Consider the following 16,910-nt stretch of genomic DNA (forward strand, 5'->3'; position numbering starts at 1 on the left):
AGACAATTGTCTCGGCTCGAGGTAACCACAGTCTCGGTTCCGACACGACCGGCTCCGAGCTCAAAAGAGTCGAAGGAGGAAGGAGTTGATGGACGGGACAGGCACCGACTGATGAGTCGGGCTCTGAAGCATCTGGGCTAGTGCCTCAGACTTGAGTAGTCGACTCACCACCCTCTGAAGGTCATGATCGGACAACCTCGATGACCTAGAGGAATGAGACCTTTGGCTCCGTTCAGACAGCAGGGGAGATCCTGGAGCCGAATGAACGGAGCCAAGAGAAGGTGACCTAGACCTCTTTCTGGTTGCGGCTCCGAAGATCTTGTCGGAGCCGACACGGTACCTCGATAACCTCGGCTCCGGCGGAGCGAGGAAGCCACAGAAACTGTGGACTGAGACTTATCGGCTCCAGCCGGAGCCGATAAAGGCAAAGGTTGAACAACCTGAGGTCTCGGCTCAGAAGCCGGAGCCGAAGACCTCGATGCCTTGGAGGGCTTCCCTGTTGAGACAGACAGGGAATCCTCAGGCTTCAACAAGCCTCTCAATATGAGCTTGTTTTTCTTTCCTGCAGGACCCTGGGGCTGAAGCCATGGCAGACAGCACAGGAGTCCTGCAGGTGCAAAGGCCCCAGACAATAGACACAAGAAGTGTGAGCGTCTGTCAGAGACATTTTCTGACAGCACGCATCACACTTCTTGAATCCGGAGACCTTTGCTTCTTTAGACATAGCCTAACTGGTGAACACAAACACACACTCAAACACACCAGTTATACCCTGTCAGAAAAAATTACTTTAGTAAAATTACTAAAAAATAAAGTAGAATAAACAGTAGCTTAAACTACACAAACACTCCCTAGGGAAGGGAAGGCCCAAGGCCCAAGGGAAGAACTAAAGTTCTTTTAAGAAGAAAAAAAAAAAAAAAACGGGAAAAAATTAGGTCGGGGATAAAGTTCAATGAACTACACTAATTTGACAATAATTAAACTAAAAAAAGGGGGAAACAGAGTAACTTTTAATAGAAAAAGCTTAAACTCACCAGGAACCGGTAGAACAACCAACCTCGAAGCTGTAGCGGCAAACGAGATCTGAGGTAACTATCGCCTAGCATTGTGGGATATAAGGGGAGCCTCGAGCCGGTGGAACCAACTCTCGAGCTTTAGAGTGGCCGAGTCGGAGCCGAGGTCGGCTCCGAACCCATCCAGCAAGAATGAAGGCGAGATAGACAACTTAACATCTTTATATAATACAAAATTGGATTGATCGTTCTAAATTAAAATGGGTTACTTTCCAGAAAATGGCTTTTAAATTTATTGATGCTCAAAGATACTTAGGTGGAAGTCCAAAAAAAAAAGCTATTAGAAAGGTTGTGTTAGAAAAGGTTCTAAACATATTAAATAGTTAATGTTAAATATATTTTTTTTTTTTCTCTCAGGTTGCCTAACTTGTATATAGTGTACATATGGTGTATGTTTTATTTCTAAATAACTTATCAAAATCTCATGAAGGTTGTTATCACTAGATGAATTGTTATATGTTCATTTATGCCTTCTTGTTATGTATAATCTTTTAATTGTCTTGCTATTCATATAATTAATAAAAAAATTTTTGAGAAAAAAAAGAAAAGCATTGTATTCTAGCACCAATCCTAATAATGTCAATAAAAATTCAACTTCTGCCTTATTATATATATATCAGAATATTGTAACCAGTATTTTACAGCTTGAACACCACTCTGGTGTGGAATACTGGTATATAATGCCTCAACGTCAAGCGTTCCCAAATAGGCATTGTAAGGGACTTGCAAATCACTCATAAGTGAAGTATGCACATATAAATAGAGCGTAAAGGTTTTATATGTGTATATATATAAGGATATGTATTCATGTACACTTATATGTATATTTTTTCTACAGCTAAGATTATATTAGTTCAGGGCTTTGAACTTGAAAATATGGTTTTATAACTCTGAATAGGTGGAAAGTATGCACATATATATGGTTAGTTTTGTATGTGTATTGTTGCTTTAAACACTGGATGTGTATATTAAGGGAAGAAAGTTAAGGTGGCACACACTGATGATGCTGAAGTGGCGAAACCGGTCTGTTGAGATGTTGATCTGCCATTAAAGTTTTATATGCATCACTGCTTGTTTTTTTATGTGCTGGAGTATTTGCGTTGTTGTTGATTTTCTCCATGCACCGCTTCTTCGTTGAGTGTGTGTGTGTGTGTGTGTGTGTGTATGTATATATATATATATATATATATATATATATATATATATATATATATATATATATATATAGAGAGAGAGAGAGAGAGAGATACAGATATATGCACACCTAGAAATCAGAGGAAAAACAATACGAATTTAATTTGGTTTAGAGAGCACAATAAATACAATGTACGATAAGAATGTGTGTATTGGCATTATGATATACTCCTTAGGAACTGTTGAACAGTAAAGTTTCACAGCATTAATTTGGATCTTTAACTAGAAAAGTGGTGGTGATGCGGTAGCGTTGTCACCTCACAGTAAGATGTTGTCCTGTTCGATTCTCAGCTAGAGCGTCTTCTGTGTGGAGACGTGCATGAATGGGCGTACCTTCATTAAAGGTTGTGCGTCAGGGCCGGCAACTCAGCATGCAAAAATCTACTGCCAATCCTTAGCGGACCAGAGTTCCGCTGTGGTGACCCCTAACCGGGAAAAGCCGAAAGACACAACAACTAGAAAAGTGGATAGATGGAGGCATCTGGACATTGGATTTGACACTGAGGTGGAAAGAAGTGTACATTCATCCTCACTTCATCTTAATTTGTACTGTCAGTGTCTCAAAGTGTTATACACTTAACTTTGATGTTGAAGGTTGCAGGTTCTAACCCCACATCTAGTACAGATGTATCCAGCAAGAATTTCATCTGAAGTCTTGAGAGAGACAGAGAATGAACAGCAGTCAGCTTGTGCAAGATAACAATGCTTCAATGTCTTTTGGTTTTAATCTTGTATATTTTCCATTCTGTGATCAGTTCAGACTATAAAAATTTTCAGACCAACCAAAATGTATTTTGATGTAATTCAGTCACATTATGTCATTCCTTCAATGTTTTGGTTCACTGCTAATATATGGTCACTATCTGTTTGGATGTTCTTCCCATGTCTGCTTAGGTTTTCTCTGGAGCATCATTCTACTGTTTTTTCATTCTGATTCCTTCTCATGGACATGGGTGGCTGCTTTATGCTTTCAATACATACTCCTTGCAGCCTGGACTGTGGGTGAACAGGGTGTACAAAGGGCTTGTTCACTTAGTTTAACAAGTAAATTAAATATGTGACCTTATATTATCACCAGAAAACAGAGTGGAGTGATGCTTTCTCTGACAATTTTATTTTAATGATGTGTTTTTAACTATGCAGTGTACGTGTGCACATATATGACCTTGTACAAAGGTAGTTGACAGAAAAAGACTAGCCGTCTGCCCTGCCCATTCATCTGATGCTGCTTACTGTTGTTGGTTACACCCACCCTCTTGTCTTCGCCTGCCACCCACTTATTGGAGACTGTTTGTAAACTATGTTCTTCTACTTCACTGTTTGGTCCACTAGATAGTTAAAGGACTCAGCCCCCCCCCCCCCGAAGAAATAAATTCCACCTCCAGTCTTAAGTCCATCAGTTGCCTTTCAGGACCGTTTGTCAGTTCCAACCCTTCTGTATTCTGCAGTTCATACAAGTTTCCTGATGTTCCCCTATCATAAGGAGTGTACAATCCCAGGCTGTTATATCATTTATGATATTCAGTCTCTCTTTCTCACAATCTCAATCTTTGTGAAAGATTTCAAAATTCCTTTCAGTAATCACATAGCCATTTTTTATTAAGATCTCCAAAACTGAAAGCAGTATTTCACAAGTTCCCTAACAGCAGTCAAAGAAACCATTTTATCTGCCAGTTCAGATTTTCTTACCCCCGGAATCATAAAATATGGTCGGAGATTAACCCAGGGAATATGTGAATTCTGTGTGCTAAGATGAATCTATTCTTTTGGAACTGTGTACAATTCTTTGTGCTTTTGCCCTTAGGTTATGGCTGAAAATAGTCAAATAAATAAACAAAAAAAAAATAATCCTATATTTAACATTGTATCTACTTCCAGAAATTACATGAAGATTGGAATGCCTGCAACAAGAACATTTAGCTTAAAAAAAAATATGGGAACATACATGTCTGATAGCAGATAATGACCACCTGACTTGCTTACTCTCCATTGTCCCCAGTCTTCTAGATAAGTTACTGGTCCTATTGAATCAGCAGCTTACTTCATTTTACTTACTTCCCTGGTAAGTGTGTCTATCCCAAGGATTTCTGAAATCTGTCACTACATTAATCAACTTCTCAGGAAGGTTGTTTGAATGATCCATCACTTGTTCCATGAAATATTTTTCTCCCCTTGGAGCCTTTCTCCTTTATTTAGATTACCAGCTTGTTTCTATACAATCTTTTAGAGGGTCTAAATTTTTTCTATCATATCACCCTCTGCCTATTTTTTCTTCTTCACAGTGGTACATGTTAAGTTCTAATTTGTCCATGTGACCTTTGCTGATGACTGCAACTTTTTTGTTACAGCCAGGACAGAGTCCTTTCAGATAAAGGTATCCATACAAAAACATGAATACTGTGTCACTGAAGAATGAAGTACTCTCTGGTTTTACAGACCTGTTTTAATGTTAAATGTTTAAAGAGGAACTTGATATTCTAAGAAAGATGCCTCCAGTATGAAAAAAGGTGCTGCATGCATAAGTAGTTTATCCCCCCCCAACAACAGAACACCAAAATCACTATCTGTGCAGAGTCCATAGTTCTTTCCACTTAGGTAAAAAAAACAGGTTTTCTTGCTTCAAATGTTTTAAATAACCTGTTTCTTCTTGGAAAATGGAAATTGCCTCACCTATTTCTTCCCAGTGTGCAAAAATGTTTCTGTTATGCATATGTATTTTTGTAGCATTACTATTGCTACAGTGGGACTTCAATCCAAGTGCTTTTCTTGTATTGGACTTTTCCTTGTAGTAATTGTATGGTCACTTAAAATAGATGTAGCCGTCATTGTGCTGAAGTGGTCACTCTATATTTACTAAGCAGTGTCTGATCTTTTGCTTGTATATTCAAAACAGCTGACTCCACTTGAGTGGGTTTATTGATTGCATGATTGAGTGGATAATTGTTTTCCAATAAGTGGATGTCTCAATGCAATACAATGAAAATTTAATCATGACAGAAAACCATTAGTCAGCAACGTTAATTAGATATTTCTCTTGGGTACCTGACATTAACAGATAACCAGAAAAAGTGGTGGTAAGAAAAACTCCAAAATTCAGTACCAAACTAATCCAAAAAGAAGAGCGGAGAGCAGAAAATATTGACTCAAGCCACTGTTTTATTCAAACCACGTTGCACTGGACAAAAACATTAATCACGCTGCACTCGAACATTAATGCTCTTAACAAATGCGTTTTCATCTGTAGAATCAGACTTCATCAGATGAATCATAAGGATACATACACTCCTTTTATACCCTGACCAATAAGTCAATTAGTAACAATTAATTAAAATATTACCAATTCTCTTCACATATAAAAGTATTATTTATAAAAGAAATGAATGTGTACTTCCCTAACCCATGTGAAAACAAACTTCCTTTATGTATTATAGATTGCCTTTCAAAAAACAATTTCATTCTCATGCATATTTAAAAATTAAAAAATGTTAATATAATTTAACATATAAATTAGGAAATGCAATATTGAGCTGCCCTCTAGTGGAAATTCATGTTATTGAACTTAAAACATCCAAATAAAATCCTTTAAATAATATATTAAAATGTCATTTTGACTGTTTATAATTGGTAAAAATGATAAAAAATGTATGAATAATGTGTAAATGAATCAGTTCAGTTGCAAATTATAATTTAGCTGCCCTTAGTTTCAAAATAGGTGTAATACTTCTTTTTGGATTCGTTTGGTACTGAATTTTGACATTAACAGATAGTTTCCATCCTTTTTTTTATATTTTTGGTAATAACTCCTTTGTAACCAGAAATATAGGAATTAGTAGATGTGCATGTGACAAGTCTTCAACACATGGGCTTAGACAGCTTTCAAAAATGATTTTGAAAACAAACTGATTAGCTCAAGGATAAAGGATATAGAAATCTTGGGTAGCAAGGATAAAACTACTACGACAACTTTTCAGTGGTGAGAGGGAGACACAAAAGGGTTTTATCCTAATTGTTGCCTTGTATGAGGAAATGTTGATAATTGGCAACTACTAAACATAAGCTGTGTAAAGTCCACCAAAGTAAATAAGCTTACGTAAGCTCAAATGAGAGTGTTGAGATTGTAAAGTGTAGACCCCACCCCACTCATCAGTCAGAATGAAACAAAAGGTCGGAAACATAATGGCCTATTGTCATTTGTTTCATACTTGCATAAGAGGCACCACAAATCCCGTAACATGACTTTGAACTGTTAGCTTGCATATAAAATGTTGGCCTTTATGTGTAAAAATCTCACTGCTTGTAGGCTAGGTTGTATATATTGTCTTTTAGTCACTCCAACCAAGGAATCCTAAATCAAGTTTTCTTATTTCTTAGGAAATGTCACCTTACAAAGTTATTAATTGTGAAAGTATATTTTTAGATGCCATGTTCCATTAGATTCACTGATCATTTATTTATTGTTCTCCATTGTAACTGTGCACTTTGTACACATTTGTTGCTGGTGCTAAATATTTTAGTTAGTAATTCATGTTATAAAATGTATGTCTTTACATCTAAATCTGTGGCATGTATATGTGTGTGTGTGTGTATGTAAGTGTATGTAAATGTATATAGTATATATATATATATATATATATATGTATATCTATATAGATATATATATATATATATGTATATATATATATATATATATATTTATAAGTAAAAAACAGTGTCCCAATGCCAAGTCAATAGGAAAAACACAAACCCAAGAGGCACTGCCTCTTGGGTTTGTGTTTTTCCTATTGACAACTTCACTGCCTCCTGGGTTTGTGTTTTTCCTATATATATATATATATATATATATATATATATATATATATACACACACATATACACACACATACACACACACACAACACACACACTCGTATCTGTATAGTGTTTGGACAGTGCAGTGGTACAAACGGTAGCATTGTTGCCTCACAGCAACAGGTTTTCTGGTACGATTATTGGCTGGGGTGCCTTTTGTGTGGAGTCTGTATGTCCTCCCTGGATTTGTGTGGGTTTCCTCTGGATGCTCCAGTTTCCTCCCACATTTCAAAGACATGCATCTGGATCATTTTTCCCTGGGCCTCTGCAGAAAATTGGCTTCGTTCCAAGTTGGACTTTCCCGGTAAAGTAATGTTAAATAAATAAATAGCGTTACTGCTCTGAACGCTATACTGCTGCGCTTTTTGCAGGTTTCCCACTTCTGTATTATAGCTCCTCATTGTCTTATTTATCTTAAAGCTCTTCTTTCCTTTTTGATGTAGCAAACTACTTGCTGCACTTGTAACAAGCAGCTGCTACAGTTTATGCCACACATGGAGCACTAAGTCAAACGTAGGACCAGTACCAGCAGAGCACTGCAACTTTTCCTTTCTTCAAACTATAGGGCTCTATTGCATCTAATCAGCCTATAGCTAGCCCTGGCCTTGTCTATCTCCTTTTTCCACCCTCATCTCCTATTTCCACTATGTATTGTAAAGACATACGTAATTGTGCAATGCAACTAATCTCTGCAGTAGAGAAATTGTTATTCCTTCTGCATATTTATCAGTTTTGTAAACTTTCTGTTTTTGACAGTTGTGTGTAGTTGTATATTTCTTTTCTCATGTGTATTACTTATACACACCCAGGCTAAGACTGAAAATGGTCAGTGATGATTAGTCCTGTACTCTGGTTATTATCAAATACAATTAATTAATAAGATCCAGGAAATTATTTTTCTGATAGAACTGTAAGGTACCTTTTGGACCCTCCAAAAGCACAGGTACACCAAGTGATGTGTTAGAACGGTAGTCCCAAGGCTATCATGAATGGGTTAAGTACTGGTATATTTGACATTTTTAAAGCAATTTAGTGAGCAGCAATAAAAGCAAGTATAATAAGACATTTGTATCTGAAACACGCATTATTAATTCCTCATTCAATATTAACATTAATAAAACCTGCTGGAGGGACAGATTTGTCTCCCAGAGGTTACTGCACCTTTGGAACAGGCTCCTACTTCATGTCAAAAAGAGCAGCTCATTGGCCCTCTTCAAACATAATCTGGATGACACCCCAGGGGTTCCACCTGTGTCCCTCTTGGACAGGGGCAATAGGTGCTGATTGTGGAAATATGGGTAAGAACTGAGCTAGGCTTGTAAGGGCTCTAGGGCCATTAGCCTAGTAACTTCCTATGATCTGTGCTGCAAAAAGAGTATTATCACTATAGCATTTACCTGTAGACATTTGCATATTTTCTTGTCGTCAAAGGATTTTATGACATCCTTAGGAAGGAAGATGAGATTACTGCTCTAATTTATCATTTTGCTTCAGTAAAATAGTTATTTCTGATAATTCCATCTAATACAGTGTGCGTGTATGTGTGTGTGTGTGTGTGTATGTACCTGTGCCTACATGTACGTATGTATTTATTAGGACATAATATAACAATTTATTCTTCCCATACAGAATATTATAGCAGTATAGACTACCACATATGTGTAATACATGCATTTGAAGATGTACTCGAAGTGCTTGCTTACTGAATTAAGAACCTGACATATATATTATGAAGGTAAATTTACCTCATAGATAAATAGTAACAAGAAACGTATGAAAGACACTGAACTTAAGCATATCTACAAGTGAATTTAGATTAGGCTGGTAAGTCAGAATTACACACACTAATGATACAAATGATTGGTTTAAATACAAAGATGTATATAAAAAAGGTAGTATGTGAAATGCATGTATACATGCAAAGGTAATTGAACACTTACATTGAGAGCAGATCATTTGGAATCCCCCCCTCCATTGTAAGCCTGTTTATAGATAGACAGGGCACCAAAAGTAAGTCAGTTATACTGAGAGCAACTCTTTTGGAATCTGCCTCTTAGTGTTGCTGCTGGTAACAGTTTAAAATCTCTGGACTTACTTTGCCAAGTCCAAAAATGTGGAGAGCAAATGGCCAGAAATCCTGGCTTATATATATTAAGTCTGAGACTGCCATTTCTCAGAATATTTCCTTTTTGCTGAGGTATGGTAATCTCAGTGTTGATACATATAAGTATGGGGGTTGGGGCTCCCTCCACTGTTATCCTGTGTACAGTGTTTTTTTGTGGTTTGTTGGGACTTGGCATTGCAAGTCCTGACATTTCAATAGGAAACCATTGCTGCCTCACTGTACATGGTACTCTAGTTTTGTACATGTGGGGTTTTGCTGATTGTTTTGCTTTCTTTTCCATCCAAGATACATGCCAAAGATGAATTATGGAGCCTTTAAGCTGACTACAGGTGTAATACTTGTGAGCCTGTGTTCATCTGTATTCTGTAACAGACTGGCATCCTATCCAGAATTAGTTTCTTTGCATTGCACTCTCTATATGCCTGGATAGCCTGTAGCTCCTACATGGCATTGAGTTAGATTAAGCTGGTAATCGGCAAATTAATGTTAATGCATGTATATTCCCATGCACTCATGAATACATATGTAAGCAGGTAGATACACATGGACATAACTCACTGCATATGCAAAGCTGTAACAGTACATACATGTCTGTAAATAGATGCATGCAACTTCGTTAGCATGTGCAAAACCTAGATGCATCTCCTGCAGTCATCTGGACCAAACAGTCACAGACCGATATTGAAGTTCTATACTCCATTCAGACAATGTCTGTTTCTTCATATTACTGTGTGTGTGGTATGCAGACAGTACTTGGACCTTCACAGTACTACCTGCAAATACCATTTCAGATGGCTGTTATCGGAGCAGTAATGTATCTAGCCTTGTGTACATACATTATGTCACTGTGCAAATGGCTAAAACAAGTATGGAGTGACCTGATTATTACCTTCTGCATACAGCATGACTCGTAGCAATGTCGTACATTTCCTACACTTTTGGATAAAGTTTGCCCACACCTAACAGTTACATGCCAAAACCGGAAGTGCAGCAGTGATTTTTACTGCCAGGTGTGTGTGAGGTTGTATAGTATAAAGTTATCACTCAATTCCTAATGTTCTCATATTGCCACACACATTAGGCACATGTCTACTAGCTCTAGGCCACCAACTGCAGACCAGAAGTAATTATTGATGCAGTCTATATGTTGAATGATAAATCAGCAGGGGTTATCAGTGGTGTCCTATAGGGCAGTGTACTAGGAACCCTTCTTTTCAGACCAGCCCCAAACACAAAAGTGAGAATGGAGCTGTGGATTGTCAGATAAATAGATGGATGGAAGGATGACTGTAAGCTGGGTAATATAATTACATTAGCAATGTTCCCCAAGATGCAGTATAAAAATTATATGCCTGGTGTAGTACTAATGACGTCAGTTTTATATTCAGTAAATGCAGCATGATAAGAGCTGGTAAAATGGCATAAATTGTGATTACATCATTACTAGTCATATCATGAAAACATGCCATAAATTGTCATTACAACATTACTAGTCATGTCATAAAAACATGACATAAATTGTGATTACATCATTACTAGTCATATCGTAAAAACATGACATAAGTTGTGATTACATCATTACTATTCGCATCATAAAAATATGACATAAATTGTGAGTATATCATTACTAGTCATATAAAAATGACATAAATTGTGATTACAACATTACTAGTCTTATAAAAACATGACATAAATTTTGATTACATTATTACTAGTCACATCATAAAAACATAAATTGTGATTACATCATTACTAGTCACATCATAAAAAACATGACATAAATTGTGATTATAACATTACTAGTCATATCATGAAAACATGGTATAAACTGTGATTATAATATTACTAGTCATATCATGAAAACATGACAAATTGTGATTACATCATTGATAGTCATATCATAAAAACATGACATAAATTGTGATTACATCATTGCTAGTCATAGCATAAAAACATGAAATAAATTGTGATTACATCATTGATAGTCATATCATAAAAACATGGCATTATCATTAAGGATCTATCAAAAGTAGTAGACAATTACTTTGACCAACCTGTCTCTACAAGAGTTAAAAAAAATAATTCTGTAGCTCATGTAATACTAAAAGGACATACCTATCTATATTATATAGATATATGAAACTAGACCAATCAAAAAAGGAAAACAGAAGGTTTCCTTTTGTGATAGTGTGATTGGAGAGTTGAAAAGAAAAAAAAACTGAAAACCTAACTGTGTACGCAAAGTCAGAGTTTGAGTAGTGGTACTGTTAGTGAAAGGGTTTTGGTAAGGCAATGTGTAAGGCTGGGATTAGAGGAAAAGGCAGAGTGAACGTTAGCTCACCAGAATATGAATGTATGGGAGGGCTTCTCCTACCTTACAAAAACTTTTCTCTAAGAGTACCACTACACAAGACAAAGACAAGTAGCACTAAACTGTCAACTAACCTAACCCTTAAACCAACTCAGAAATGCACGCGCGCGCACACACACACACACACACACACACACACACACACACACACACACACACACACACACACACACACACACACACACACACACACACACACACACACACACACACACACACACATGCTCACTCACTCTCTCTCACCCACTCTAGTTAGTTTATCCCATTAACTAGCATTTATTCTAACCCTAAGCAGTAAAACTCCACTTAACTGCACACAAGTAAATCTCAAACAACACAGGGACAGTCAATGATCCAAAATTCAGTTTCTCCTGATGCTGACAAGTGAAATGTTCAGTTTACTTTGCCAACAATATGCACTTTAGTATTCACAACTTTGAAATTCCTGTTTCTGTCCATTATATATATTTTCAAATGTCTTTGTAGTTTCAGTGTTGCTACTGACTGTTATGAGCCTGCATATTTCTGTAACCTGTATCACTTAAAAACTTGGACACTCCACCAGTACAACCAGCCTGGTCAACAAACAGTAAATGAATAAGCAAAGTAAGTGTTGGTGCTGAAAAAAAGATTTGCTGTAAAGATCAGTAACTGAAAATAAGATCATTCTGAGAATTTGTTTTATGATCAAAAGGTATATATCATTGCAAAATGGATCCAGTTGTAGTGTAATAAAACTGGAAACAAAAACGTAACTGATTCTGCGGGCCACTCTTTGTGCAACTTAAATCATGTTTAGCAGTGTGGCAGTTGAACTGATAAGTTCCTGCATCATAGCACCAGCTTATATTGTAGTTAGTGTCCATAAATTGCAATAAACTAACATACCTGAGACTAAGAATTATTTATTTCTGATATATGTTGCACACAAGCCAACAATTGTGAAAAAGTGCAGTACCACAGGAGGGATGGGGTGAATTTAGCAAGTAGTGGTAACATTAGTCACCCAGGACTCCAACTTGCAGTGAAGCAGAAACTTTAAAAAAAAGTGTGACACTTTAACAAGCTGTCCATCTCCAGACCATCCTATCAAATACCCTGCTCTCTTGGGCTAAAATAGAGTACTGAAATATCAACTCTCCAAGGAGTCGGGGCACACCTCATGAAAGATAACATTCAAGGGTGCCTAAAATGGAACAGCTGGAGAATCGGGGTTGGACAAGCATGCAAACACCTGAAGAAAATACCAGAGGATGCACATGAGGTTTTGTTGTGAGAGAAAGACAAACAAGTAAAAAATGTCACTAAAACTGCTTCATGAATGATGCTACTTGAGTGCACTGTAGCATACAACAGTGCTAGTTACCTGCATATGTGTGCAAATATTTTTTGTTGATAATGGGAATTTGTGAATTGAGCGCCAAGGTCAAGTACAGCATGATGGATACAGTGTGCAATCAAGACGATTAGAGAGAGTATTATATTTGTACATTGTTGCTAAACTTCAAGTAGGTAAAATACCAGTTGTAAATGTTTTGTTCCTCAGTGACCTGGAATCCATTAGAGTTACAACATCTTTCTTATACAAAATATGGGGTACAATTAAAAAACTCTAATACATGGAGAAACTATATAAAAATGTAGTTTTTTGATGAATGATAACTGATGCATTTCATTGTTTACTCTCTTGTTTTATTTTTATAGATGTGGTACCAAAACCGCCATGATAGTGGGCTGTTCATGGTGGATGCAGAGGTGACAATGAATGAAGTGCCATACCATGATTACTTTTATAATGTGAACAGATACTGCATTATACACACTTCTAAACATAAGTGTAGGTTACGGTAAGTACAAAAAGCATAATGAATATTTACTGCAGAACTTAAATTTTTGAAATGGTTCACTGTTATCCAGATAGTCACTCCATGTATTGATCAAACATGCCCTGTTAGAAATCAGTGATGTCTGCATACACCCAGTTTCTTTATCCAGTTTAATACAAAAACTTTATTTCCACCTTGTGTCAAATTATGGGCCAAAACACAAAATGTAAAACTATTCACTTTACCATCATGTACATGTACTACTACTGAATTGGAAAACAAATCATTTTTCTTGCATCATTTCAGTGTTCTTGTATCTTAATTTTAACTTTCCACGTAGTTTGGCCAGTATACCAAACAAGAGAACACTACCCCATAAATCACACATTTTGGACAGTTATAGTAATGCCTAATGCACAAACTTTTTCCTGTTTATGTGAATGTATTTTCCCCTCTGTTAACAACTTTACATTACATTGTACATCATACATCCAAACATTGCTTCTTTGATTTAATAGTTTTTCATAATAGTTTTATAAGACACAAGCTCCCCAATATTATATTCTCTAGAATAAGAAAAAAAATAAATTTTCTCAGCATCAATTATATTATGTTCTTATCTAATAAACTCCCATTTTGGTAACAATTTAATGAAATATTGAGGATGACAGGACAACTTTTTTGAAATGTATTAGCTGATTATTGTTTCCTGTGCAACCATGTTTTAATCAATTCACCATGTACACCTCTCAATGGTGTATATAAAAATTACTTAAACCTTAAACAATTGAAAAGAAAACTTTATACCCCATTCATTAGAATTCAAACTGCATACAAATGTATCAACTTCACTAATGTCCCCACAATATAACATAAGTATATCCTCAGTAAATAATGAACATAATATAAAATTTGCATTTGCATGAACTCATTATTACACGTAAACTTTCAAAATCTGACATAAATATGTTTGCATATACTGGGGCAAAAGGAGCACCCATTAATGTGCAATGTTTCTGTGTAAATTATTCATATATCTAAAAATGTTATGTGTGAGACAAAATTATAAAATCACCTATAAGAAAGATGCATATGACTCCTCACTTAAATAATGGACTACCACTGACTAACCTACTGAATGGGAGATAGAAGCGTGCAAGCTAACTACATTCAATCTCAACCAAAAATACTGTCTGTTCCATTGAGAATGTTTAATTTTTTTCCACACCCCCCCCTAACTATATATACTAACTCCAGGATCACACTACACTGGGGGGGAAAGGGCATATATGTTTTATTTGCCCAGCAGTACTTACATTCAGTGAAATGAACTGCGGTGGTGGTTCTGCAGTAGCATTGTCGCCTCACAGTAAGACGTTGTCCTGTTCGATTCTCAGCTAGAGCATCTTCTGTGTGGAGACATGTGTGAATGGGCGTATCTTCGTTGAAGGTTGTGCGTCAGGGCCGGCAACTCAGCAAGTAAATATCTACTGCCAATCATTAGCGGACTGGAGTTCCGCTGTGGCGACCCCTAACCGGGAAAAGCCGAAAGACACAATAACAACTTACATTCAGTGAAATGTGATTCAGTGAAATGAGTTTTCAGTGATTTGAACTTTCAGCAATTTGGTGTGAGTGAACTGAAATTCAGTGAAATGAGTTTTCAGTGAATCACAGTAGACGTGTATATATACACACACACACACACACACACACACACACACACACACACACACACACAAATATTATAGTATTATAGTGGCAGTGAAGTAGCGTGCAGGAAAGGGACAGATTAACATGGACTAGTCTTTGGCAATGGAAACTGGTTCCCAGGACACAGAATGTCACGCCACTGCTGGGAAAGGAGCTGGAGTTTTGCAGGAAGTTGGAAAGTACAAGCTACACTTGATCGAGCTTACCTCCACATACAGCATTGGTTCCAGAATCGAACTTCACAGGTACTACATCCACATACAGCATTGGTTCCAGAATCGAACTTCACAGGTACTACATCCACATACAGCATTGGTTCCAGAATCGAACTTCACAGGTACTACATCCACATACAGCATTGGTTCCAGAATCGAACTTCACAGGTACTACCTCCACATACAGCATTGGTTCCAGAATCGAACTTCACAGGTACTACCTCCACATACAGCATTGGTTCCAGAATCAAACTTCACAGGCACTACCTCCACATACAGCATTGGTTCCAGAATCGAACTTCACAGGTACTACATCCACATACAGCATTGGTTCCAGAATCGAACTTCACAGGTACTACCTCCACATACAGCATTGGTTCCAGAATCGAACTTCACAGGTACTACTTCCACATACAGCACTGGTTCCAGAATCGAACTTCACAGGTACTACCTCCACATACAGCATTGGTTCCAGAATTGAACTTCACAGGTACTACCTCCACATGCAGCATTGGTTCCAGAATCTAACTTCACAGGTATTACCTCCACATACAGCATTGGTTCCAGAATCGAACTTCACAGGTACTACCTCCACATACAGCATTAGTTCCAGAATCGAATTTCACAGGTACTACCTCGACATACAGCATTGGTTCTAGAATTTAACTTCACAGGTACTACCTCCACATACAGCATTGGTTCCAGAATCGAACTTCACAGGTACTACCTCCACATACAGCATTGGTTCCAGAATTGAATTTCCCAGGTACTACCTCCACATGCAGCATTGGTTCCAAAATTGAACTTCACAGGTACTACCTCCACATACAGCATTGGTTCCAGAATCGAACTTCACAGGTACTACCTCCACATACAGCATTAGTTCCAGAATCGAATTTCACAGGTACTACCTCGACATACAGCATTGGTTCTAGAATTTAACTTCACAGGTACTACCTCCACATACAGCATTGGTTCCAGAATCGAACTTCACAGGTACTACCTCCACATACAGCATTGGTTCCAGAATTGAATTTCCCAGGTACTACCTCGACATACAGCATTGGTTCCAGAATTGAATTTCCCAGGTACTACCTCCACATGCAGCATTGGTTCCAGAATCAAACTTCACAGGTACTACCTCCACATACAGCATTGGTTCTAGAATTGAACTTCACAGGTACTACCTCCACATACAGCATTGGTTCCAGAATCGAACTTCACAGGTACTACCTCCACATACAGCATTGGTTCCAGAATCGAACTTCCCAGGTATAGTTGGTCTGTCTTACTCTTTAGCTGACTCAGAGGCGAAAGATGGGTGTGGGATAATCATAATTACCTTCCCCAGTGCCTTATTTTTATTTTATTTAAATTTTGGGAACCAGCTTAAAGGACTAGGGCAAGAATCTTTTCAGTCTCTACCTGGGTCTTGAAACCACACAGAAATATGAATGAAATGTAGTAATAATGAGTAAGACAATTTGACATTACTTTAAATATGAGCAAGCAAAAGGGATGAAATGTAAACAATATGAAATGGCT

At 37.2% G+C, this 16,910-nt stretch overlaps 1 protein-coding gene across 2 annotated transcripts in view; it reads left to right on the top strand.

The window, feature by feature from the left end:
- Nucleotides 1–16,910, top strand: part of GRAMD1C (GRAM domain containing 1C) — a 961,713-nt gene that overhangs the window by 594,182 nt on the left and 350,621 nt on the right. For both annotated transcript variants that reach the window (XM_044073151.1, XM_044073150.1), the window contains one exon: nt 13,316–13,458. In XM_044073151.1, coding sequence (XP_043929086.1) covers nt 13,316–13,458 — 143 coding nt within the window. The remainder of the gene's footprint in view (nt 1–13,315; nt 13,459–16,910) is intronic.

Source organism: Protopterus annectens, chromosome 5.part1, assembly GCF_019279795.1.
Source record: "Protopterus annectens isolate FY-2018-M chromosome 5.part1, PAN1.0, whole genome shotgun sequence".
NCBI lineage: Eukaryota > Metazoa > Chordata > Ceratodontiformes > Protopteridae > Protopterus > Protopterus annectens.